This window comes from Populus nigra, chromosome 11, assembly GCF_951802175.1.
Source record: "Populus nigra chromosome 11, ddPopNigr1.1, whole genome shotgun sequence".
In the NCBI taxonomy this organism is placed as follows: Eukaryota; Viridiplantae; Streptophyta; class Magnoliopsida; order Malpighiales; family Salicaceae; genus Populus; species Populus nigra.
In genome coordinates this window covers 1581673-1608997 of record NC_084862.1, presented here as the reverse complement: position 1 = coordinate 1608997, position 27325 = coordinate 1581673, and the positions used below count along the sequence as shown (strand labels likewise).

Genomic DNA, 27325 nt, shown 5'->3' with positions numbered 1-27325 from the left:
GTGAGCTGGATGACACTTCCAAACTTTTTCATGTTAAAATCAATATATTTTTTTTTAAAAAATAGCAAATTTAATTATGACTCGGAAAGTGATCCAAAAATCTAATATTTGCAGAAATGAACCTTATATGCCTAGCTCGGTTACAGTATATCCATGTAGCATGCAAATCTCCGTTTGTTTTTGCCTGTGAACGTGTACAGTACTAGAACTTCTGTGTGGGCTGCAGAGGAGCTTCAAATATTCTTGTACATTGCACATTTTAATGCACATATATACGTATATAAACAGAATTCTGGGCATATCAGTGTCTGAAAATAGTAGCTATTCAAAAAAAATATTAATTTAAAGTAAAGAAAAAAATAAAAAAAATTCAGATTTTTTTAAAGCTTTTTTGAAACGCAAAAACAAACATGCTTTAATAAGAAAATTCAATCCAACTTCAAATGAAAAAAAAATTATCATCACCCAACTTTTATGTAATATAAAAAAAAATCTCATCAATTTATTTTCTCTTTACCGTATGAAAAAAATTAAATAAGAGAGAAGAAAAAAAATTTGAAGAGGAAAAAGTATAAAATTAAAAATATCTTAAAAGAAAAAAGGCTGCGCAGCAAGACTCAATCTCCTTGCCCAATCCTTGGGTCTGGTTGCAGAGCCACACGGGCCATACCTAATAATTATTTAAAAAACAATTATCATCACCAACTCCTCTTGAGTTTACGTATAGTTGAATCCAATTTCTCTTGAAATGAAAATCTTGAATTAGCATGTAATTAAGAAAATATCGTTTAATATTTACGTTAGCCATCCAATTTCTTAGAAGGGTTACATTTAAAGAAATTGATCATCATATGGTAGGAGATATGAGAGGATACTAATCCCATATCTTTTAAGGTATGGGATACTAATCCTGTATCTTTTAAGGAATGTCAATTTTATAAGAAATGGGATTAGCATAAGAGGATACTAATCCCATTTCTTTAATCCCATACTAATCCTATATCTTTTAAAGATACTAATCCCATATCTTCTAAGAAATGTCAATTTTATAAGGATACTAATCCCATATCTTTTAAGGAATGTCAATTTTATAGGACGTTCTTCTTGAAATGACTTTTAAAAAAATCTTATGCATTTAATGAGAATCCCATAACTTTTAATCACTTTAGTCCAATCATTGTTATGCCAATGACCATCTCAATTACTCTGTTCGGCATCATCTCGAATATACATCTTGAGTTCTACGCATTCATCTAATCAACATCATAACTTGTTTTACTATCTGTCATATTTAACGAGAGTACTTTCTATTACTAATACCCCACAGTATCACATCATATCTTCTGTTCTAACAATTTCATTTCTAACACTGAATAAACATTAGTTCCTATAAATGGAACTAGGTTCCCCTTCAGTTCCATCAATTACGGTTCCTTTCTCCCTATCCAAGTCACTAATGCCTTACAACAACTCTATAGATTAAGGCACCAACCCTTCAATCTAAAACCTCAATTAGAATTTGTGTTTAAAGCCTTGATCCCTAGTGCCTTTCCTTTAACGTCTTTAGTAATTCCTGGACACTAATCAACAATACCACTCTAGTAAATAGTGACCCATGTACTAGCTCTAGCTGATCAATACCAAGTAACAACACCTCGTCCAGGATCACCCTAACAATTCTACTCGGCCGGTCCTAACCGTTTAGGATTATTTTTTCCCAATCTAAATCAGGCAATAATTTATAAATTAGACAACTACTCTCATTCCTCCTCACCAAGCATTCGCCCCTCATCAGGTGGTAATGCTCATCACCCATAACAGGGTACAATGCTGCAATAGTTTGAAAATAAAAATTATCATGACATCCCAATCATTTTCACATATTCAATCACCATACACATTTTCTTTTTTTGATAAAATGTTTTTCCAAATTTGATTTTTAAGATTTCATGTTAACATTATACCGTGTATACCAATTATCCATTCGATAATTGCTTTTATTAGTTACCCTTTAATCAGGACACTAGTCTCAAACATCCGGACAACTAGTTCCTCGCATTATGCTCATTTACTAGGCATCTATCACATTTACCAAAACTCAACATTAATCCCAGGTCTAGTCCATTACTTCTGACTATGCAAAAATCCAACCATCCAACATCTAACATTAACCTCGTTACCGGGTCACTAATTTATCCGCCTAATTTCCCGGGCACTGACCCTCTTTACCGGGTCACTAATTTATCAGCCCAATTTCCCTGGGCACCGATCCCTTTACCAGGTCACTAATTCATATGCCCCATTTATCGGGCACATACCCCCTTTACCGGGTCACTAATTCATATGTCCCTTTTCCCGGGCACCGACCCCTTTACCGGGTCACTAATTCATCCGCCCCTTTTCCTGGGTACCGACTCCTTTACCGGGTTACTAATTCATATGCCTCATTTACCAGGCACCAACCCTCTTTACCGGGTCTCTGATTCATCTGCCCCTTTTCACGAGCACCGACCCCTTTTCTGGGTCACTAATTCATATGCCTCATTTACTGGGCATCAACTCTCTTTACGGGGTCACTAATTCATCCGCCCCTTTTCTACCCCTTTACCGGGTCACTAATTTATCTGTCCAATTTACCAGGCACCGACTCCCTTAACTGGGTCATTAATTTAACTGCCTAATTTATCGGGCACCGACCCTTTTACCGCATCACTAATTCAACGTATAAATTTGTCCGCAATTAGCACAACCACAATATACATAATAATATCACAAAATTACTTTATTATCAACTTTAAAAGCATAACGCACTACAATCTTTTTTTGAAAATATACGATACCGTTTGTATCAATCATTACAATCCTTCAATTAGTTCCACCACGGCCAATTCCTCACTGGGCAACTAGAACTTTTCAATTTTCTTAATAATAATATCACATCAATGTTTATATTTACAATGGCGTTATAAGAAAAATTACAATATCTTAACATTCGTAAAATTTTCTAAATAGATTAGGTGTCGAGCACCTACCTGCAGTCTGGTCACGAAATGCACGACCCTGATATTGTCCTCCCCGTAGGCAACTCACCTGTACCGACATGAATTACTATATCACTTATACAATTATTTCTTTCTGAAATAATTTAAATTTATTTTGCCATCGCGAAATTAAATTTAAACTTCACATTTATAAATCACTAATAAACTACTTCCAATCCATATACCAATAATAAATTATTTTATTTATAATACATTTATCACCATGGTTTATCCAACTAATAAATTGGTTGTATTATCCATTCCATGACTTCAATTCCACCGCTCTCCTTAATTCATATATATTACAACAATAAGATTAAACAAGGATTTTGTCACAATTTAACAAAACCAACTTGAACAACCCAATTCATTTATTTTCATGAACTTGGCCAAACCTTTATAAGATGGAAAATTAAGATTTTCCTTCCATCCTATTTAATCTGCAATTCAATCCTTCTCACCATGTTTCTTAATGTATTTCAACACTAATTTTATCATTACCCACATCCACATTCCATCCTTTTATTTCTTTCCTCCCTTTGCCAAAATTTCATAGTTTAGTAAGAATGACATTTTTTTTCCTGTTTACATCCTACTTGTTTATGCATTACTTAACCCCATTAAATATATTTCCATCCACACAAAAATCCTAACTTAGTCAAGTATAATTTTCTTCTTCTTCCATTTAGCCTTGTTGAATTTTTATTTATTATTTTTTTTTAACTTCCAGGAGGGATCCATTCTTCTTTAATTCTAGTTTTCAAAACCTCGTCTAAGGTTAATTTTATTCATTTGAGCATGATAGCTTTTCATTTCATGACCCCGGTCATTAGACCTAAAGCACCTTATCTGAAAAACCATAAAGCCCAATTCTCAATTAATCAAATGTTAAAGGATGAAATTAAAATATATATATATATATACAATTATACAAAAGGATTTAAAACAAAAAATAGCAATTCAAGGAACGAGGATCAAAATTGAAATACAAAATAATTTTTATTTTTTATTGAAGGGTGGAACTGAAAAAAAACTAATTTAACAAAAGGATAAAAAAAACAATCAAAAGAATGAGGATCGAAATTGTCATAAAGAATAAAATGAAAATTTTGATTGAAGGGTGAAATTGAAAAGAAAAATCAATTTAACAAAATGACCAAAAAACAATTAAAAGAATGAGGATCAAATTGGAAGCAATAACATATCACAAATTGGAAGCAATAACATATCACAAATTGGGATTAAATGATGAAATTGATAACAAGTCAAAATTTTACAAAAGGACCAATAAAAAATTAGAAAAAAAAAAAGGACCGAAGTGTAAATCCTCGTAAATCCGAGGACAACTCTGAAATTTTATAAAGTCCGTGCGAAAATCGAATGGAGAGGAGAGAAAAGAGAGGGGAAAGCATCGTCGGTGACAAACCGTGCCACCAACAACCACATTGTGGAAGGGGGATTTTTGCCATCAAAAGGCATTGCTCGTGTTGTAAAAAAAGGCAGGCCTCCCACACGTTGACATGTTCGTTGTGAGAGTCAATAACTTTTTATTTTTTTAATTATTTTTTATATTTAGTCAAATAGAAAATCTCATCTCAGATGGCCTGATAATAACAAAATTATCCAATGTAAAAAAAAAAAGCATTGGATGCTAGGTTTAAAAATTTTCTTTTAAGGGCATTTTGGTTGTTTAACTTTGCATTTAAAATTAGAAAAATCTTATTTGTCACTGATTAGTTTAGTAATGACTAATACATCTTATAAAAAAAACATGAATTCCCTCAACCCGGAAAGGTGTATCTTAACTGGTCAGGCCCTGGGCTAGATCCCTAGAGGTCACCAATTCGAGTCTCACAAACCGCAATAGAACTCAACACGGGGGTTTGCAACTCGTAAAAATCAACAAAATCAGGAACGAGAACTAGATGGAAGGCTGCGATAAAATCCACCTGCTTCCCTTTAGAGAGGTTGAGGAAATACATGTTTGATATAGCTAGGAATATCATATCTCCTGCCATCTTGGTCAAAGCTGCTTAGCCCCGGAAAAACTCTTGAAATTCCTTGGGAGAATTACTTAAAGCCTTCAATTTAGCCTGAGAAATCTTATTCTCTTCCTTGGCAGTTGCCAGCTCTGCCCGAGTAACAGCAAGCTCAGCCAAGTGCAAAGTAATGTAGATCTGGCATGCTTGTCAGTCACAAGGCGCCTGGACTTGATAGACATGCAAGTCCACGTAACGTGGGTCAGGCATGTTTTGCGGGCTCAAGGTGCTTGGACATGGCAGAATGCAAGTCCAAAGCGAGTGGACTTGGCAATAAGACACGTCCAAACTAACACGAGTCAGGCATGTTTGCCAGACCCAAGATGTCTAGACTTGACAGTCGGCCAAATCCAAAGCAAGTGGACTTGGCAGTCGACCAAGTCCAAAGCGAGTGGACTTGGCAGTAAGACACATCCAAACTAACGTGAGTCAGGCATGTTTGCCAGACCCAAGACATCTAGACTTGGCAGTCGGCCAAGTCCAAAGTAATGTTGTAAGAAAGCTGCAATGAACAAAAAAAACTATAACTTGAGGCGTGTATAGACACTGTCTTTAAGGGTATTTCTTCAACACAAAGCTATCCTCTAGGATCTAACAAGTTCCTCCTCTAAAAATGAGGGTTATAGAAACAACGACCAAGATAGAAAGGAAATACCAGCAAGCCTTGCAAACACAGAAAAATAATGCTATGTTTTTTTTTTGCTTTAATTTTTATGGGTGTGATTTGTATTTCTTTAGGATAAAAAAATCTGAATTCGATCTTCCAATTTGTATGTATATGTATGTATGATCCAAATATCATTTCTCAATTTGGAATCATGTATTTTTAACGACACAGTACATATGTGAAGTGCTAGTTAATAACTTCTTTTTTTCTTGTAAAAATGGACCTTAATTTGATGGGAACGTGGTTCAAGAAACGCTCTCGAAAACTGCCAATGCCAACGGTGTCGCCACCGTCACCGGTACCGGAGATGCAACAACAAAGTGGCGACAACATGTATAGTTTATCAACAAGGCGTAACCACAAGAGGCCAAAACTACAAGAAGTAGTTGCGACGACTTGTCAAATTAGAAGTTGGAATGAAATGGACCATGACATATTGGTTATCATAATGAACAAGTTAGTGAAATCACTTGGGTGGCGGACATTGCATTATAATACCATGTATTTCTGCAAGCCATGGTTGTTGGCCCTCCTCGATGCTCTCTTTCCTCCTGGAACAACTCTTGATCTCCATTCCTATGACAAATTTCCACCACATAGGTATTGCAATCGTGAATGTGCAAGGTATTTTTTTCTTCTCCACTTGGCGCTTGGTCCTTTTCGACCTAAAAACCATTACACCAAGTTTTTGTTTGGCGAATCACCCACTGATTTCTTTCCATGGGAATATTTTGGTACAAGGTAATATTGTAACCATGTTTATTGTTTGTTCTTAAGTAAATGGTTGCGTTTTTACCATCGTCTCTATTATATAATTAATTATACGACGTATAGTACTCATGAACTAATATTTCTTTCATGTATGTTTGTTGATGGACGATATTACTATTGCAGGTTGCCTTTGGTAAGAAGTATATATCTCATTTCCAGCATATAATGTTGTAATCATAGAATCAATGTGCGATGATGAATCTCTCCAACTCTGCGGCTGCCATTGATGTCGGAAATGCATCCTTGCTGCTGCTTGCTTAATCAGCCATGATGTTTTCTGTCTTTTGGATGTCTGGTTAAACATGTGGTGCTTGTGACGATTTAATTATCCTTTCCAAGTCTGAGGTTACTTCTTTCATTGTTGGTCGGTTTCTCCCATGCAAATTCAAGCACTTGTTTGCAATACTGGCAACAACAACAACTTCTTCATTTTGGTAATGCTCTTTGATTCGAGCATCCAAAATATCAAAGTCTCTTGTCTTCCATCAATGTAATAAAGTGCATGGCTAAACTTCTGGTTCCTGTTGGACTTGTAGAGAATACCGGTTTTTGTCCACTCATAAGCTCAACCAAAACCACACCAAAGCTATAGACATCACTTTTTTCTGTATATTGGCCGGATCGGAAGTACTCCGAATCAAAGTAGCCAAAGGTACCTTTTACTTGAATGGTCAAGTGAGTTTGATTGATGGTCACGACTCTTGAAGTTCCAAAATCAGATATTTTGGCTTTATATTCCTTGTCTATAAGTATGTTCATAAACTTAATATCTCGGTGATATATCGAAGTGGATGCTTCCGAGTGTAAATAGGAAAGGGCTCCCGCAACCTCTATAGCAATCCGCAATCGCCTTTCCTAAGATAATAAGAAATCACCGTGTGGAACATGAAGATGCCTGTAAAGATTTTCGTTGGGAATGAATTCATAGACAAGGAGAGCAACTTCAGTCTCCAAACAACATCCTAGCAACTTAACCACATTCTTGTGGTTAATTTGCAAGAGAACGATCACCTCGTTAATAAACTCCTCAAGCCTTTTTCCACCCACTTTTTTGAACTTTTTAACATCAACAATGCTACCATCTTCTAACATCCCCTTATAAATTGTGTCTTGCCCACCTTAACCAAGTGTTTTATATTCATTAAAACCATCAGTGGCTCTCTCCAACTCTTTTAAAGTAAATATCTTTATTTTTTTAACACTGTCATGATTTGAGGATAACTGTTGCTGTAACAATAAACCACCATTTTGCTTGAAGAAATTCCTTTTAATTAGTTCTCTGCTTTTTCTTTTCTTTGCTAGTCTGTATAACCACCATATGCCAATAAGTAATGCCCATACAAAAATGAATGCTCCTATAACTGCAGCAAATAAAAAAAATGTTAAGTTCTTGACATATATGACTGTTTAACCAAAGTAACATTTATTTTATTGTGAGTGATTCTTAATGCACAATGCAGTTGCAGAAGAGTTTGAGAATGCCAATATTACATTTCATAAAATAACATTTAATGTAATTTTGTTTTTTCTAAGTAAGTAGAAGACAATACAAGAAAAGGAGTCTAAATACAAAACTTCAACTTTTTAATAATTTTGTTTTGCTGATTTAGCCTAATTTATTGGCCACAAGCAACATCAATTTAATTAATTAATCATACTATTCAGTCTATCAAGAGAGTTGTTTTTTATTTGACAGCTTTTTTTCAGGCCCAGTTCTTGTAAGAGTCAAACAACCGATTTCTTAATTGGTTTTCTCTTTCAAGCATCTCATTTCCTAATGCATCAAGTTAAAATAAAATTTATTTTATTATGAGTGACTCTTTGCCAAACAGTAGTTATGATGCATGTTGAGCTATTCCCTGATACACCATGCAGCTGCAGAAGAATTTGAGAATATGAATATTACATTTGCTAAAATAACATTTCATGAAATAACGAGGCAAATATTTCATACCTATTAGAATTATATAAATTTTATTTATCTCGTAACTGCCTCTGGTATTCAATTTGAGAATCCCTTGACACCAGTTTTTCTTTGGAGTCATGCCTTTATCAACATCTAATAAAATAACGAAGAAAAAATCAACAACTATTTATATGAGGAATATTTACATAAGTAATATTTACATGAGGAAAGGATATTTACCGATGCATTCAAGGTAAGGTTTGCCCTCAAATCCAGCTCGGCACTCTCACTGGATGTGAAGGAGTTTTGATAGTGAAATTTACAAAAGGTGGAAGAAGCATTAACCTCATTCGAGTTGATCAACTAATGCAGGTACATTGGAACATAATTTCTAATATTTATATTAGATTTAAACCATTCTGGATCAGCAATCATGCATCCTTCACCACCTTGATTAGCAATAGAACACGTCTTATTTTCTCCCAAACTAACGTTATTCTTCATGTTCCTGCAAGTGGACAAGCAACTGACAATATCTTTGGTCATGGAAGCTTCAGTACTATTACTGAGAGATTAAGAGTTGCACTATCTTTCCTGTCAGTGCAATTGAAATATGCCGTTGGAATTTTAACAATAACGCTGCCTCTTTCAACTGGAATATTCACCACCTCCAATTTGATTGAACTTATAAAAGCTGTCGGAGAGCGGGTAGTTTGGTTGCATTCAATTCTGAACCACTCGTCCTTGTAACACTCTCTTTTAGTTCCAAAGGGATATGAGATGTGAATCTCTCCACATTGATCTGGGCAGCCAGACTTTACTAAGAGTGCTGCTGTTGCTAACTGTAACGTTAACATCATCATCAGCAAAACCATCCGAACCACCAAAGCCATTTTATCCATTCCGGTTACCTCAGAGCGGAATTCTTTCTCCACAAACACCAGCAATTACAACACTGAATAACGGTGTAAATATGCTAGACAGCTACCACAATAAGAATTAGACTAAGTTTGACGAGAAGAATCATATTTATTTTGGATTACATGTCATATTATCATTATAAAAAAAAGGTCATAGTCAAACAAAATAGGAAATTTTAAAACCCTGGCTTCGCCATGTGAAGCTGCGGTTCTTACCGCTATAGCTGGCGGGGATAAAAGTTGTTCCGAGTGGCTGACAAGCGTGACCTAAAAATGGAATGGTGGTTCACGAATGAACTTACATGATTCAGTCTTCATCGGCACTGGCGCCATTATTTACTTAAAATCGCTACATAATTAACATCAATCAGCCTTTTGTGATATATATATATATATATATATATACCATTTAATTATCCTGAAAGGAGTTAATGCATTGTCATATACCTACCAATATTCATGGTAGGAGTTCTTGCGTGGCGTCCTCGATCGTTACTTTTGATGAGTTATGGACACTAGAAACCTCATCTGCTTCAAATTTTGGATTCTCATTGGTTATGCTTATCATGTCTGTGAAGCTGGGTGGCACCAATTGGTGCTTCCTAAGTCAACAAAGTGGGCACCAATTCGATGCCACTTGCAGCACCAATTGGTGCCACTTGCCTTACCCCTTGTCTTTTGCATGGATGCTTGCCTATAAATAGGCAATGCATCCAACCTTATTTTGTACACCACAAGAGATAAGAAGAGGAGAGCAAGGGAGGGATAGTAATCCCATAAAATTGTGAGGTATTTGTGAAAGAGTAAGTGAGGTGTTTTCTCCTTGTAATAGAGATATTTCAGTTGTTCTCCTATTAGTAGAGAGAGATTAAGAGTTGCACTATCTTTCCTGCCAGTGCAATTGAAATATGCCGTTGGAATTTTAACAATAACGTTGCCTCTTTCAACTGGAATATTCACCACCTCCAATTTGATTGAACTTATAAAAGCTGTCGGAGAGCGGGTAGTTTGGTTGCATTCAATTCTGAACCACTCGTCCTTGTAACACTCTCTTTTAGTTCCAAAGGGATATGAGATGTGAATCTCTCCACATTGATCTGGGCAGCCAGACTTTACTAAGAGTGCTGCTATTGCTAATTGTAACGTTAACATCATCATCAGCAAAACCATCCGAACCACCAAAGCCATTTTATCCATTCCGGTTACCTCAGAGCGGAATTCTTTCTCCACAAACACCAGCAATTACAACACTGAATAACAGTGTAAATATGCTAGACAGCTACCACAATAAGAATTAGACTAAGTTTGACGAGAAGAATCATATTTATTTTGGATTACATGTCATATTATTATTATAAAAAAAATGTCATAGTCAAACACAATAGGAAATTTTAAAACCCTGGCTTCGCCATTTGAAGCTGCGGTTCTTACAGCTATAGCTGGCGGGGATAAAAGTTGTTCCGAGTGGCTGACAAGCGTGACCTAAAAATGGAATGGTGGTTCATGAATGAACTTACATGATTTAGTCTTCATCGGCATTGGCGCTATTATTTACTTAAAATCGCTACATAATTAACATGAATCAGCCTTTTGTGATATATATACATATATACCATTTAATTATCCTCAAAGGAGTTAATGCATTGTCATATATATATATATATATATATATATATATATATATGCTATAATTAGAAGGAAGGTGTTTCAGTGGATAGGTCCATATACCTACCAATATTCATGGTTTGAGTTCTTGCCTGACATCCTCGATCATTACTTTTGATGAGTTATGGACACTAGAAACCTCATCTGCTTTAAATTTTAGATTCTCATTGGTTATACTTATCACATCTGTGAAGCTAGCTGGCACCAATTGGTGTTGCCTAAGTCAACAAAGTGGGCACCAATTCGGTGCCACTTGCCTTACCCCTTGTCTTTTGCATGGATTCTTGCCTATAAATAGGCAATGCATCGAAGCTTATTTTGTGCACCACAAGAGATAAGAAGAGGAGAGTAAGGGAGGGAAAGTAATCCCATAAAATTATGAGGTATTTGTGAGAGAGTAAGTGAGGTGTTTTCTCCTAGTAATAGAGAGATTTCAGTTATTCTCCTATTAGTAGAGAGAGGTTGTAATTCTCACATTACTTAGTAAAATCTTTCTATATTTGCCCATGGACGTATCCAAATTTGGGTGAACCACGTAAATTCTTGTGTGTCTCATTTCTCATTTTATCCTATCCCTTGCCTTTTATCTTGGCGGGTTTGCATGTCAGTATCCTAACAACATCTACACGTGCTGTTTTGTGCTGTAGGATGCTATATATATATAAGATCATTAATTAATGAGAATATCATGTGACTTATTTAATTCAGGTTAACCTGCCAAAGTCGTGATCCGTGTTATAAGATAAGGATAATCTCATTAAAAACAAACCAAAACAAATCACGAAACTAATTTCCAATCAACCTAATGTTCAAATGATGAAATTTAGGAAGGAAAAAAATAGTCAATCAGGAGGACCCGACGGTGCTAGGAAGCAGGGCCCAAAGCTGTTGGGTCCTTCTGAAAAGTAGGGCCCATCTTTAGTGGGTTCTGCTGCCAAGAGGACACAGCAGCGTTGGGCCCTGTTGGGTAGCAATACCCAATATCATGGGGTCTGGCTCAATAAAAAGTTGACTCATCAATCTCCCCCAAGCCTTTAATGCATAATCTCGCATTTAAAGTCTTAAGAGAGGTTGAGGTGACAATCAGCTAGTAGGTGTTTTGTCGTCTTTTGAGAAAAAGACGGTAATGCGTTCCCATACCTTAAAAGATTTGGAGAGACAAAATGATTTTTTGGGAAGATTACCTAGCAATTACAAGCTCTTGGCCTTCCTAGGGTTACAGAGGTGGTGCCACCTATCCCGCATTCATGTTCTTCTCTCCTTTTGCACTTTTCTTAAAACTTGCCATTGATATGACATATGTTAGCAACTTCCAATATTTGACAAGAAGAGAGTATTTTAATAAGCAAAGAGCGACTAATTAACGAGGTATACCAGGACTTCTTTCCTCTTGTTTTTGTAAAAACTTTCTTTAATTTTTTTTCTCTTCTACAATTATGACTTCTAGAAAAGAAAAGGAAAAACTGCACCTGAAGGTGATTTCAATTTCAGACTTGAAACTGGAGCCACTCATGAAAGTTCTCCAGCTATAAGAATCGGCCCTAGATCTGAAAGAGGCAGTGCCCAAATTTCTTCCCCTGGAAAAAGGGATGAGGTTGTTCCCCAAGAAAGGGGACAACCAAGACAACCCAGGCACCTGTGGATGACACACGAAGTTCGGTGTCCGGGGACCAGGTATCCCAAGCTAACACTCACCAGTCAGGAGAATATATGGTGGTCGTCCGTGAAACCGGTGACCGTATCTCTCAGGTCGCTAGCAAATATAGTGAGGGTGATATTATCATTACAACCCCTATATGCTTATATGAGTTTGGATACTCATTCCCTCTACAGGGATTTGGGAGGGATCTTCTAAGGTATTATAACCTTAGTCTTGCTCAAATTCATTTCAATGGATGGATCGTTTTATTTTTCAAAAAGCAAGATTATAAACAAAACCTCTAATAATCTATTCTTTTTTCTCTAATGTTTAAATTAATTCACATGGAAATAAATTAAAAAACGAAGCAACGTAGCGTTTGAGAACGCTGCTGAGACTATTTTTCTTATAAATTTAAATTTTTTTATTTAAAATTAACTTTTTATATATATTTTTGGATCGTTTTTATATATTGATGTTAAAAATAATTTAAAAAAATAAAAAATATATATTATTTTAATATATTTTTAAAAACTACATAATTTATGATAGATCACTGTTCAGTAAACCTACCTCACATGGAGTTGACTTTCAATTTCAATTGAATGAATTGTTTATTGGAAAATAGTTATAAAAAAAATCTAGGTGCTTAAAGAATATCTAACTAAAATGGAAATAAAAGCTAGCTAAAGTATTTCTCTTTGACTTCAAAAGTATTTGAAATATAATAATAATTATTTTTATTAAATATGTTAAAATAAATAAAAATAAATATGTTAAAAAATACCAATAAAATAAATATACATCGCCAATGCAATCTGCGTTGACTTTTGTTCTTAAATGCTTACAATTTTTATTTTATTTTTGAAAAACCACTGAATTTTGTGGATTACAATCAGCACACATAACCATTGAGAGTTGACTTAAAAAATATTCATCATGTGAATGCACAAATATGAATACAATTTCCCATCTAACTTATTGAATTCAAAATCCACGATGAATTTTTTAAAAAAATATTAAATAATAATGATAAAGAAATGTAAAGGCTTTTTATCGGATTTTCTTTAATAAATCATACAAATAGTTTATAAGTTAATGATAGATAGCCCAAAAGGATTGGATCGGTGTTAAAAACATTTGTCCCCTTTCTTCATTGCTGCTTTTCCGAGAATACCCCTTACATCAAGTAAAAAAGAAATTAAATGACATATAATAATAATAATTTATAAAAAAATTTATAAAAAAAGGCTTAATTTGTTAGGTAAATTACAATAAGTGATTTTATATGATTTTCTAATACACTTAAACACCATTTAATTAGGCTTCAAACGTTTACATATTTACTGTTATTTTATAATTAATTTAATTTATTAATTTCATTGTAGAGAATAAGATAATAAAATTCAAACTCTGAATTTCTTGTTATATTTTAATTATTGGACTAATTTGGATACCAATGAAAACATTGAATTGTATTAATTTTATACTACTATAATACAATTGTTATTTCTTGTTATTTTATTTTTTCAAAGAAAATCTTAAAACAAGATCATTTTGGATTAATTTAATTTAATCTAAGCTAATATACTGAATTAATTTGGCTAACTTGTAACCGGACTATAGATCTTGCCAGGTTTAATAATTTTTATTTAACCTATCAAGAAAATTCTAAAAAAGAAGGGAAGGAACCAAAATATCTTTCACATGATTCAAAATGCTGGACCAAGAGGAGCCCAACCCACAGAAATAAGAAATCGTAGCTCAAGGATAAAAAGCCCTCGAAAAACCAAAACCCCAGTACCTTCCCAACTAGGGTTTAAGAGGCAAACCCTTGTTCCAAACAGAACAGAAACCTTAACTCACATACCGAAGGGGAAAGAAATAAACAAACTTTATATAGTAGCGATAAAATTGTCTCTGTTTTTCAGTTATGAAATTTCATTGCAACGTAGACTCTCCTCTCCCAAAATCCAAACTTAAAAATGGTGGGGTTTGTATTTGAGCCCTCAACTACTGAAGAAGAGAACAACCAAGTTTCAAAAGCTAGAAACTTTAAAGACCCAATTCAACCTTTTGATCAAAAGCTCACAAATTTCGCTGATTATTTTCTTGATTTTGATTCCATAGAGGAGTTTTTTGGGGACCCAGAAAGGGTTAGTTTGGATTTTGAGAAGAGAATGGAGGTGGAGGATAAACGGTTTGTTGTTAAGGATTTAACTGTTGATGGGTCTGATTTAGTTTTTGAAGAGAAGAAGGGAATTGTTGAGGGGTCTGATTTAGTTAATGAAGAGAAGAAGGGAATTGTTGATGGGTCTGATTTGGAGGGTTTAATGAAGGTGAAGGGAGAAAGAGTGGAGCTTGAAAGAGGAGGGAGCTTGGAGTGTTCGATTGAGGAAGAGATGGGAAGGGTTAGTTTGGTTGTCGTGTCGAGTTTTGTTGTTGCCGATGGGAGTGGAAAAGTGGTGGGTGAAGAGGCAGAGATAGATAATGGTGGTTTGATAAATGGGTCGGGTTCGGATATTGGTAATGGTAGTGGTGTGAATGGAAAAGTGGTGAATGATGAGGACGAGAGAGAAAGTGAAAGTAGTGAGTCTTCTAGTAGTAGTGATGATGATGGTGAAGAGGACAGTGAGGAAGAGAAGCAGGAGGAGAGGGAAGTTAGGGAGGTAGTAAATAAAGAGTTAGATGATTTGGGTGACATGGAAGAAGGTGAGATAAGGGATGTTAATGGAGAGGAAATGGTTGGTAGGGATGATACTGATGTTGAAGTGTTTGAGGAGGAGGATGGAGACAAGATGGTTGAGTGGAGTGATTTTGATGAAGATGAGGATGCTGTTAATGAAGGAGACCCTATTAGGTCGAAGAACGAACTCGAGGTAAATTGTTTCTGCTTTGATGCTATTCTATGTGAGTTGTTTTTTGCTTATTGTCCGAGGCTTTGGAATTGTTAAATCTTGCATCTCAAATGTTATTGATAGTGTTAGTGTGATCTATGAAGTTAAATATAGAAATGCAAGATATTCATATACACGATTTTTTTTCTGGTAAATAAATGTGAGGGCGTTTTATCATGTTCTATGATTCGGTCTGGCAATGTGCTATTTCTTCACTTTCCAGAAGATGAAGGTCAAACAGCCTTAATATGAATACTGTTAGAAAACAAAATTGCGGTCATAGTTACTGGGGCATGGCCCAATTTGCATCTGGTGAATACGATGAAGAGCTAACTAAGGAGGCAGAATTGTCAATAAATCCTATGCAAATTATTTTCGATAGCTGTGAGAAAATAAATTAATTGCAAATAAATTGTTCCTTCTCTATTTAATTGTCACTGATTTTTATGATTTTACATTAACAGGTTTATTGCTTTGATGATGATAATTCAATTTAGTGTTATTGTTAGTTTAAACATAGGATTTTTTTGTCTTGGCTCCTCTGTTTGTGATTTTTTTATGGACCAATACTGTAATGTTCATTGATGACAAGTACGCATAGCATGACTTCTCCTTTACATTCCTGACTAAAGTGGCAGATTGAAATTTGATCCAATGGCTTACTATTCAAGCATTTTCATGTTTTCTTTTTATGTCATATTGCTTATCAGATAAACTGTATCAAATCTGCAGTTTCTCCCTCCAGTTCCTCCAGTGGTTGCTTCCTTGGAACCGCATCATCAGATGCAGGCTGTTGGAGCTGTTTTGTCGGTAAGTCTATAGAAGCGAAGTGCATAGGTTTTTTTTTTTAAGAAAAAAAAAATATAGGCCTTAAATTTAACGCAAGTCTATCTAAATCACAACTATTTTTGCTTTTCCTATCAATTTAAGCTCTTGGATTGACTTTAGATTGGTGATAGCTGTATCAGTAAATCCTGTATTCTTGATTTTTCAGGCTATAGGTTCCCAGGTTATAGTAGAAGGGGCGGAAAAGCACAACCCTTTGAATGAGGGTTCTATCCTTTGGATAACTGAAAAGAGATCCCCATTGGGGTTGGTAGATGAGATTTTTGGACCTGTCAAGAACCCATACTATGTGGTGAGATACAATTCAGAGAGTGAAGTCCCTGGAGGGATCCACAATGGTACTGTGATATCTTTTGTTCCTGAGTTTGCCGATCATGTGCTCAATGACAAGAATCTTTACAAGAAAGGGTATGATGCATCTGGTGAATACGATGAAGAGCTAACTAAGGAGGCAGAATTTTCAGATGACGAGGAAGAGGCAGAGTACAAGAGGATGTTAAAAATGTCCAAGAGGGGAATAGATTGTGAGACAGTTGGAAAAAAGAAAAACAACAGAAGGAAGGTGAAAAATAGGGGTAGTGGTTGGAAGAACAATAAACCTTCAGGGGAGCAAATACCTACTGGTATAGATCAGCTATCACCCGATCAAAATTTGTTCAATGAATCTTCTGTTGGAACATCATTTGCTCCAGTGCCACAGACAACTGGCGTTTTTACTCCAAATGGTGTATGGGTGAATGAGGCACCTTCTCATCAGCCAGAGACTTTAGCAATTCCAGGTGGATTTCCAGCTAATAATATGCCTTGGGCTGCACGGAGTCAGCTTCAGCATCCCTATCAGATACCTAAGGCAATTGGTATGCAAATTCAGCCACAGTTCAATCCTTGTCAGGGAACACTTCCTAATGCTTTCTTCCCAGGCGGACATCCAAATTTCTTTGCTGGACCTACATATCCTCTTTCATGGCCTGCAGTTGGAGGACAAAACTACTTTAACCAAGCTGCATTTGGAACAGGATTTCAGGTTCAACCTAATCCCCATGCTATGAATACAATAGAACAAGGAATGATGTCCAGAGGACTGCCTTTAGAACAGAACTGCAGTTTTCAATCACCAGCCATCCCTCCTGGCAACATAAAAGCTCCTCAGCAATTCAACACGGAAGCCTCTTCCAGCCATGGAAGGAAACCTTATCGTAGAGGGGGTGGTCATTTTTCAGGTGGAAGAGGCAGGCAGCCATCAAACTAATTTTTGTCTATAACGAGCTGTAACTTAAAATAGGCTATGACTGAGTGGACCAGCATTGTTCTGCAGACCTGCCTGCTTTTTGTAAATTATCTCACGTTGATGTCTGTGTTAAAGAAAATGTTTGCTACATTATGTCTGGCAAGGTGGGGTGGTTGATAATGGTTCCTCATGGTTGTAATTTGTACGTTCATGGTGGTTGCGAGAGCCTAAGAGATCCTTCGCGCAAATTCTGGCTGTAAAGACTCTAATACCTTCAAAATTTCGTGTACAAGCTAGGTTAGGTGCTGCTTCAAAATTTGTTGTCTTCTTTGCAGGTATTGATTGTGAGAGTCAATCCAAATTCCATGCCCCGCTTATTTGATCGGCTTCCTCTCTGTTTTGCTAGCTAACCATTCAGCTCCCACCCCCTCCTCCTTTACTTCTATACTTGTGCAAGCTTATGGCAATTCATAGGTTCTGAAGTCACCAGCCATCCTTATGGCTGACAAATCACCTATTTTCAGTCTTTGTATTTTGCTAGATGAGGGTGCTCATAATCATAAGCAGTGATTTGATTTTCACATTACTAAACGATATACAGAAACGAGCAAGCATAGGCAATTTTGTTTCCATTAAGATCATGCTGTTAAATATAGTTTCGGAACATTTCATAAAGCCCTTTGCTTTGGGCTTTACGTTTGTTCTTTCAGTGGCCTAAAAGCATCACCAACTTGTCTTTCAATTTCCTCATCAATTCACTTCTAATTTCCTTCCAAATCTAATCAAATTTGGAGAAATTGTCACCATCAAAGCAATCGAATGGTACCAAGAACTTTTGGCACTTCTATGACTAGTTGACTTCACAGCTACACTCGCTCACCTTCATCAGCAAAATCCTAGAATAGTGTACTATTCTTTAGTCCTTGAGTTTTTAACACAATTATAATGTAGTCTTTGCTGTTTCCTATAGCTTTGTACCTTAGGTTTTCTTGCCAGGTTTTCGGCAAAACATATCTTACTCTTTTTCATACTTTTATCGTTGATTGTTTTGAGAATATCAATAAAATAGTGTTTAGTTATTGTTTTAAAATAGTAAAAACATGTTTTTATGCAACTTAAGTTCTTAAAATTCACTTTAAAATTGTTCGACTTTCATATTGAAACACTAACGCAACAAGGGACTAACTTACAAGTGATCAAACATGAAATACCAAGTTACACCTACATTCAAAATTAGGTGCCAAACGAGTATTTATTTTAGTGTTACAACCTCTTTTTAATTTTTTTTTATATAATTTTGATATGATACTAAAAATAAAAATAAAAAATCTAAAAAACACCTTTCTTGGTAATACTAAACACACAAATTCCGAAAGTATGTATCAATACGTTAAACGCCCACCATTAATTCAATTTCACCATTTTAATTTTGATACCACCCCAGCTCAGCCATCTCAACTTTCAGCTCCGTTGTCAACCAATTTTTCCAGTGGCCGCTTGATGATGGAAAAGGAACAGAGGAAAAAGACAGTACCAGGAGATATAAGGATGTAAAATAAAAAATAAATGAGATAAATTACTAAATTTAGAAGTTCTATACCAGCCAATGAGAACAACGAATGCCTCTCTCACAGACTGGAATTTCAAGTTTAACATGAGAAAATGTTACTCAAGGCTTCTCTTAACTGTGGGAGCAGGGGATTAAATGAAGCAACAATGCCGTGGAAAGGCACCAAATAAAAGGGGGATATCAGGACTGCTAAAGCATCATTGTTTTGAACTCAAACTTTTGCATTCCTGGTGAAGTCAGTGCAGGTTTGGCAGCTGCAATCTGAGAAGCGACAGATCTCACACCCAAAGCACACACAGGAAGTGCAGCCCTTGCATGTTGGAGAACGGGTGCAACCTCTGTATACCCTTCGACTTGCTCGTTCTTCATCATCATCACATGTTATTCTGAAATACGAAAAAGAAAACGTCTGCATTATTCATTTCAAACTTGACATGTGGTTGTAAATCCTTGAAAACCCATGAAACCACAACATAGTTAAATTTATACTCGCAAAATTTGCATGCAATGGCAGACAACTTTGCTGGGGACCAACTTAAACTTTTATAGACAAACTAGTTAGATTTATACATTCAGGTTGTGCATCAGGCATACTTAATCATACGTTAAGTTCATCTGATAACGGCAAGAAATTTCATAACTCCTGGAGCCATTCAAAACATTGTCAAAGTGTAAGAAAGAAACACAACAATGGGAAAATATATGGAAAACACGACAGCTCGTGAAGAAACACAGGTGCATTTGCTTCTTCAAAGGAGATACATTTATGAAGCAATCAAATTTGGGAAGCAATACAAGAAATAATCACAATGAAATATAGAGTGAAAAGGTGGCAGAATATAAAAATTGGAAATGTTTCAAATTCTGCAAATGGGATCTCAATAAGACCTGTTTAGGATGTAAACATGCTCCAGCAATTATCAAGTACAAACATTTTCAGTGGTGTTTCCTCGCATTTCACTCATCACAGATACGCTATAAAAGTAGAGTGAAATTTAGAAAATAGAATTACTTAAAAATATTATTATGTTCTGAGTTCACTCTATATCTTCTCATCAACAGCACTTCAGAATTAGAAAGTGCAAAGGTGGCGACGCAAGGTTGGATGACATCTATGGCTATGTTTCAAGAACTACATGATTCCATTATTATCATGGAGAATAAGCAATTTTTAAGAAGCTTTAGAAATTTAAACACGCATCAAGCACAATTATACCTCTGTTTTTTAATATTTTTCAACATGCTAATAAATGGTGCTTAATTCATGGAAAGCCTGAAGAAAACTTAATGAGTTCTGCTCTTGCAACATTTTTATAATCCAAATTTACAGAAACTTGGCAAATGCAATCATCAGAGGATAAAAATTGATAAGCATAAACATACATCATAACAGAGATCAAATAAAAATGCTTCATAAAGAGAACACTTGTTGAAAAAATGTCCAGAAAAAAGATAAAATGCATGAAGTCACTATTCATTCTAATAAATCTGAAATCCTTCTATGACATACCAGAGATCATATCCTTTATTTATGATGTATTCAGCAAGAATATCTTATTTCTTTAATCCTCTAAATGTCCTTTAGCTCTCTCCGATACCTCTTAATAAGAATAATCTATCTATCAATGAGGATAATTTATTTGGCCAGATATCAGCCTAATCACGTAAAGTTGAAACCCAATCGATTGTACTTTTATCAATCCTGACCCATAGCTCACTTGTATAGAGGCTTCTACTTGGCATCAAGCATTAGTCATATAAGCATGAAGGTGCATTATATAACATGAGCTTTTGTTTCTAAAGCATCTGCATACTTCCATCACCGAAATAGTGCAATATTCCATCTTCCATTATCAATGTCCATGCAAGCTAATTATTCATGTTATGAGCGATGATGCGCTAAATTCTATGTAAGAAATCACAAGTCAACAAAGTAGAGATGCAAATAAGGCAGCACAACAAACGAAATTGGAATGAAATTTTATTTGAATCCATGGCCTCCTTTTGCTCTCTAAAGCGTGTTCAACCACATGAGAAACTTTACCGGTTGAGCAACAGAGAGAACAAGAAATAATCAATACATGTTATATTAAAAACTGCAAAAATGACTGAATCTCTATACACGCATGAAATGCATAGACAGGATCTAGCTTTCAATGTAAAAAAGAAATAGATTTTAGAATCATGGTTCAAAATGGCTGATGAACTAAAAACTTCATGAAGATCAAAATAAAGCAAACCATCAACAGTCAGTGATTTTATTTTCATTTGATGCAATGTAATGGGAAACTTACTTGTCAAAAGGCATATCAGCACATTTCCAGTTCGCATCAGCCAAAGCATCATGGTGAATCTGACACTCCTCTTTGGTCCGTAATCGGAACCTGCGTTCCTTATTACATTTACTACAGCGAACAAACTCATCACGGTGACAAACTCGTCCATTATTTGACCTGTGGGATCCATTGCCATTTTTTGAGGCCTGATTGTAGTATTTGAGCAACACAGTCTTTGACAATGGAACCTTCTCCCCATTAACTATGACCCAGACATTGTTCTTCCATTTTCTAGCTGTCTCTCTTCCAGAGTGCTTTTCAAATGCAGCAGGAGTCATCGTATCTGGTATCAACCATTCAAATATTTTCAGAAAATAAAACAATCAAAAAATATAAACAAATATTAAAATAAAGGGGGCAAAAGGAATATACTTCAATACAAATAGCTATGATCACATGCAGAGAACAAATGAAAGCTCCACAAAAGTCAAGTCACATAGAAAAAGATATTACAAGCATCCTTAGAATGCAATAAATTTTCAACATTCAGGAGCACCAACCGCCATTTTTTAAGAATTGTTGGGAGGTTATCAAGTGATTGAGACATTAGATATAAGCCTAACTGGACTATTGTGCCAGACAAGATGCCACCTTCTTCTGCAGGAGACACAGAATGGCCAATTGAGCACAAGGGAGCAGTTGCATAATCTTGGCTCTAAAAGTTACCAGGTAAGTCCAGCGGAAGGTAGTTTCACTTGCGAGTATTGAAGATAAACAGTATGACAGTTTTCTCCTTTCAGTGAAAGGACCACAAGAGCTATTCTTACGAACAGAATGCATTCCCTTTCCTATGAACCTAACACTTTTAAAGGGTGAAAACTGCCCTTCCTGCAGTCAAAACAACTTTTACTATCAAGACCTTGCAAGTCTCCGGTCCTCAACAGATGTTGAAACCTCCACTTATACCATCCCAAGGCCTTGATTTTCCAAGATGATATCAATTCTTGAATCAACTCTGAGGAGTTACAGGCACAGGTTAGACAGGCCTTCCAGTTGCACTGTGGCAAAATAAAATTTACAGCAATGTCAAAGCAGATAGATCTTGAGTTGTCAGAGGATGTATCCTAACTTAACATTACGTAGCCAGAAGCTCATGCACACAAAGACGTTGTCCCAGCTTAAGCATCGGTGTGCATGGTAGCCCTTTAGAGGTCAACTTCCAAGATTGATCCCAGCCAGTAACCATCCTTGCACAAAACGACGGATTTTTTTCATAGAGTCAACCTTGAATTTGAACATAATCTAAAGCAACAACAGTAAGGGTAGAGAGCTATAAGGATAGAGTTGCCAGAGGGAGTACTATAAAGTATATATAAGAGTGCCAGGTGATGCTACACAAAGGCTTACTCTGTCCAACAGGAAGAACAGAACTCTGGCATCAAAAACCAAATCTTAGAGCACCAAAGTCAACCATTGTAATCAAAACAACAAAAGCAATGCAGCTCCATCATAAAGAAGACCACTCAAAGACCACTTTTTGAATCAAAACACAAGCTTTAGTCCAATCTGAACCAGAAAACATCAGGTTGAAAAAGTCCACAGACAAAACTGCATTATCTAGTTGAGCAATGGCATGCACAACCCACTCTCTCAGACAAAACAACATACACTTAGAGATTGTAATAATACCAGAAAACAAAATTTAAACCATACAACTGGCTAAGATCTCTTGTCACTTTTGATTAGAGAAGAGACTGATATCCATCAACGTCAAAATATAACTACATAAGACCTATTCAACACGCATAAAAATCAAACCCCATTTCATCAACGCCCTAAAAAAAAGGGTACAGAAACCAAGACAAAAACTTGTCAAAAAAAAGAGACCTTCATCGCAACCAGGAGTGCATTCACATGTGATTTCAAGTTCACCATTGATAAAAACCCTAAGCCTACCAACAGCATCGCCATATCTATGGCTGGTACACCCACACGTCACTTCTATGTACTCTTCACCTCTCTTGACCCCACTCATCTCTCTCAACTCTTCTTCACTAAACAACACCACCAGCTCTCTCTCAACCCCATTAGCCATTTTTGTCCCCCTTTCAAAAACTCTCCCTCTTCTCCTCCTCTCGAAAAACAACCAAAACCCAGATGCCAAAATGAGATCTTTAAGCCAAAAACACCAAAGAAATAAATAAAAAAAAAGATAGGATTTTGAGTGATGGGTATTGATAATAATAACAAAACCCCACAAAACCACAAGGTTCAAAAAGGCTAAAAAAAAAAGAGAGAAAGTCTCAGGCTTTCTTAAGAAACACGAGTCTCCAAGAGATCTGGTGGAGAAAACGTTGAAAGTGTCATCAGATAAATAGAGAAGAGCGGAGGTCGTTGTTTTGTGGTGATTTTGGACAGAGAGAGAATGAGCTAGCTAAAGGTTCGTGGGGGTGTGTGTGAGAGAGAAAGGCAAGGTTAAAAATCCCTTTTTATGTGCTAGAATGAGTGCTATTTCCTATTGCTAACCTTCCTTGCTGCATGACATGACACGAGAGAAGAAAATAAATATATAGAGAGAGAGAGAGAGGAGAGAGAGATTTGGGGTCAGCCAGGGGACGGTGGGGTTTATTGGGGGTATGGGAAGAACTAAGTGAGGAAACGAGGTTTATTTACTAGGGCATATGAAGAGGATTCAGTTTATGTTGGAAAGCTTCACTTTTGCCATGGTGGTTTTGTGGTTGCCTAATATTTTTTATTAAAATAATATTTTTTATTTTTTAAATTTTATTTTTCTATTAAATAATGCAAAAAATTAAAAAAATAATAATTTAAAACAAAATTTTATTTTCCAAAAACGCATTTAAATCGTCAAACAAAAATACATTGAAGATCAACAACTTGAGCCGTGTGGTAGAGCAAAAGTTTGCTACTTTTCTAGCCTGGGTTAGGTTGGAGTTATTCGAAGAGTCAAAGAAGTTGTGTGAGGTCTCTAATTTTTAGAATTACCTATGATTTTATCATAATCAATGAAAAGAAAAGGAGGAGATTTTTATTTTTATATTTTTGTTATGAAAAGGATAGCCTAATTTAATGTTTAAGTTATACTCCCATCCAAAATTTGCATATTTGTGTAGCATATGGTTTATTTATGTATCCAGAAGATAAAACTTTATAGTACTCGAATTATAGTTTATGGATATTTACCATATAAAACATAGATACAAAGAAAATAATGAGTGAACATATTTTTTAAAAAATAATTTTTTCATAAGAAAAGAATTCATATCATTTTTTGTGCATGTAATAAGCAACAAAAAAACAATATAGTAGTTCTTAGTTTCTAGGTTTGACAATGGTGGCCATGACGGTGGTGAATTCATAAAATGTCTCATGCGGTGGAGGTTTTAGTGGAAACTGTTGATCGCAGGACCAACTAGAACCTCCTTAATGGCCGCCGGATTTTGATGATGAATTTATTTTGCCGTGATCAAAAGGAAACCTCCATTGCTACAATGTCTTCAAATTAATTGTGGATAATTAATGAAGAGGATTGATTATTTTGATTTGTGGAGAATACCTTTAATTAATTGAATTACAAGACCAAGTAGAAGGTTTATATCCAAAGTTAAGATATACGTGTTTTTATCAAACAAGGGCTCTAAGAAATTTATTTTCTTATATATATATATCATTTTAGATATGGATTATCTATTTAAAATTTTATCTTCAATAGATTTATTTTTAAATGTAAAAATTGATGCAATATTTATCCCTTTATTATTACTTTTAAGGGGGGGAAAACAATAATAATAAAGACGAATTCACCTACTATACAAGTCAATAAATCAAGGATAAGTTAAATATATAGTTAGTGGATGAGTTTAAAACTTGGTGACTATTAAACTATTAATTAGTTACAATAAAATAATTGAATACACCTACTAAATTTAAATCTAATGGTCCAGAAGCTATCGTTAATTATCAGCCGATATTAAAATCGTTGCAATATTATTGGATATATTTTGAAAAGAGAGAATGAATTTCACGTAACTAATAGGAAGTGATTAATTAGAACTTGAATACCTTAGATTTAAGTGGGCTAAATCTAATGATAGTGTATTTAAATGTTTGAAACATCTACAATTTATTTATTTATAATAATATAACAAAATAGGACCCGAAAACATAATATAACACTTGAATTGGTTCAACGAGTCAAAGAATACCTTGTTAACTTTAAATTTAAACTAGTCCATGTCTAGATTTAAGAAATAATTAACTCGGTATTATCTGATTAACTTGGATAAAAACCAATCAAATCTATTAATATTTTTGAAAAAAATATACTCAAAACAACAACATTTTAATCTTTTTAAAAAATTAAATTAATTTATGAACTATACCCAGAAAAGGTAATTGGTACGTCACGATACATGATACGGGCTGCCAAAAGCTGGCTGAGGGAGAAGCAGCTCTCCGCTGATTAAACTTGTGAAAGATGCTGAACACTATTTTTATTCAATTATGGAATATAATAAATAGTTTTAAAAGCACTTGCTTTATATAAAAGTTAGCCATCTCATCGTAGAAACAATAATTTTTTGGATGCCTGACAAAATATCATATTAAAAGTAAAAAAACTCGAGTTAGTGAATTAATAATAGAACAATTTGAGGAATATCATATTAATTAAAATAAATATTTTAAAAAATAATATTATATAATTATTATTTTTAATTTGTAGTTATGATTTGATTGAAATTCAATCAGGTTTGATCTTATTAAATATATTACAAGTTAATCCATTGAATTATTTGAATTTAATCATGTCAACATTAAATACAATATGTATGATACTTTTATTTTTTTATAATTTTTAAAAATATATTTATCTTAAAAAAATTAAATTGATGATTTTTATTGTTTTTATTGATCTTCATATAATAATATCAAAAATAAAAAAAATTTTAAAAAAAATTATAAATTACAATATCAAACACTCGTTTAAATTGAAACCTAATCTATATCAAGTTAGTAATAGAGAGTTTGCTGGATCAAATGGCGAAACCAACTTTAATAATAATAATAATAATAATAATAATAATAATAATAATAATAGAGTTATTGATTTATTTAATCCGGGATCATAGGTCATAATTGCTGAGTTGTCATCGTTGAAGCCACCAAAAAGAACCTTGTCACGACTCACGAGTCATGTTCAACTTGGAGCTACCCAAGGATTTCATCTGTTCATTAGGTCATGTTTTGAGCTTTTTTTTTCCACTTTCCTTTATTTCTTTTCCTTTTCATTATTTGGGCATTTTCGTGTAAAGAAAAAGTAACCTCTAACCATAAAGTTGACATCCTCTGCTATTATGCATCTCAATTAATTCTCCTATGTTTGTCATATGGAGCCCTAAACATTAAAGATTAATAATAATAATATATAATAATATGGACCAAAATGAGAAGATTAAAGATTAAATACAAAATCCATCTTGACTAAAAGCTGGTATGATTATTTTTTAAAGTATTTTTTTATTTAAAAATACATCAAAATAATTTTATGAATTATCCATATAATATAAGAGATCGCCACAACTTTTACTGTACATGGCTGGAACATTCAAAGAGACTTCACACTTTTCATTATTAAAAAACACACCAATGATTAGTAGTCAAAGGGGAAGATGAAGAATTCGTGGCCTCCAATGCACAAATTGGGAAAAATGAGGAAGTCCTTTGATCACAAACTAGGCCTCTTTTTCATGTGCCCAGCTCCTTTTGTATCCCTACTGAACAACTTTATCTTATTAATTAGTATTCTGTTCTTCAGAAGCACTCATTCAAAGTATGCATG

At 34.8% G+C, this 27325-nt stretch overlaps 2 protein-coding genes and 1 pseudogene across 2 annotated transcripts; 1 reads left to right on the top strand and 2 right to left on the bottom strand.

Moving 5' to 3' along the window:
* Positions 1 to 5074: 5074 nt before the first annotated feature.
* Positions 5075 to 10532, bottom strand: LOC133668639 (putative wall-associated receptor kinase-like 11; annotated as a pseudogene).
* Positions 10533 to 14466: 3934 nt separating this feature from the next.
* Positions 14467 to 17867, top strand: LOC133667839 (uncharacterized). Its single transcript, XM_062087515.1, has 3 exons — positions 14467 to 15527; positions 16278 to 16355; positions 16540 to 17867. Exons 1-3 carry the CDS (start codon positions 14634 to 14636, stop codon positions 17638 to 17640), a joined length of 2073 nt encoding a protein of 690 aa, XP_061943499.1. The 5' UTR covers positions 14467 to 14633; the 3' UTR covers positions 17641 to 17867.
* A 1303-nt stretch (positions 17868 to 19170) lies between these two features.
* Positions 19171 to 24105, bottom strand: LOC133668596 (protein ULTRAPETALA 1-like). Its single transcript, XM_062088547.1, has 3 exons — positions 23353 to 24105; positions 21484 to 21808; positions 19171 to 19575 (listed from the first exon to the last, which is right to left on the bottom strand). The coding sequence occupies exons 1-3, from the start codon at positions 23558 to 23560 to the stop codon at positions 19401 to 19403; spliced, it is 708 nt and encodes a 235-aa protein (XP_061944531.1). The 5' UTR covers positions 23561 to 24105; the 3' UTR covers positions 19171 to 19400.
* Positions 24106 to 27325: the final 3220 nt, after the last annotated feature.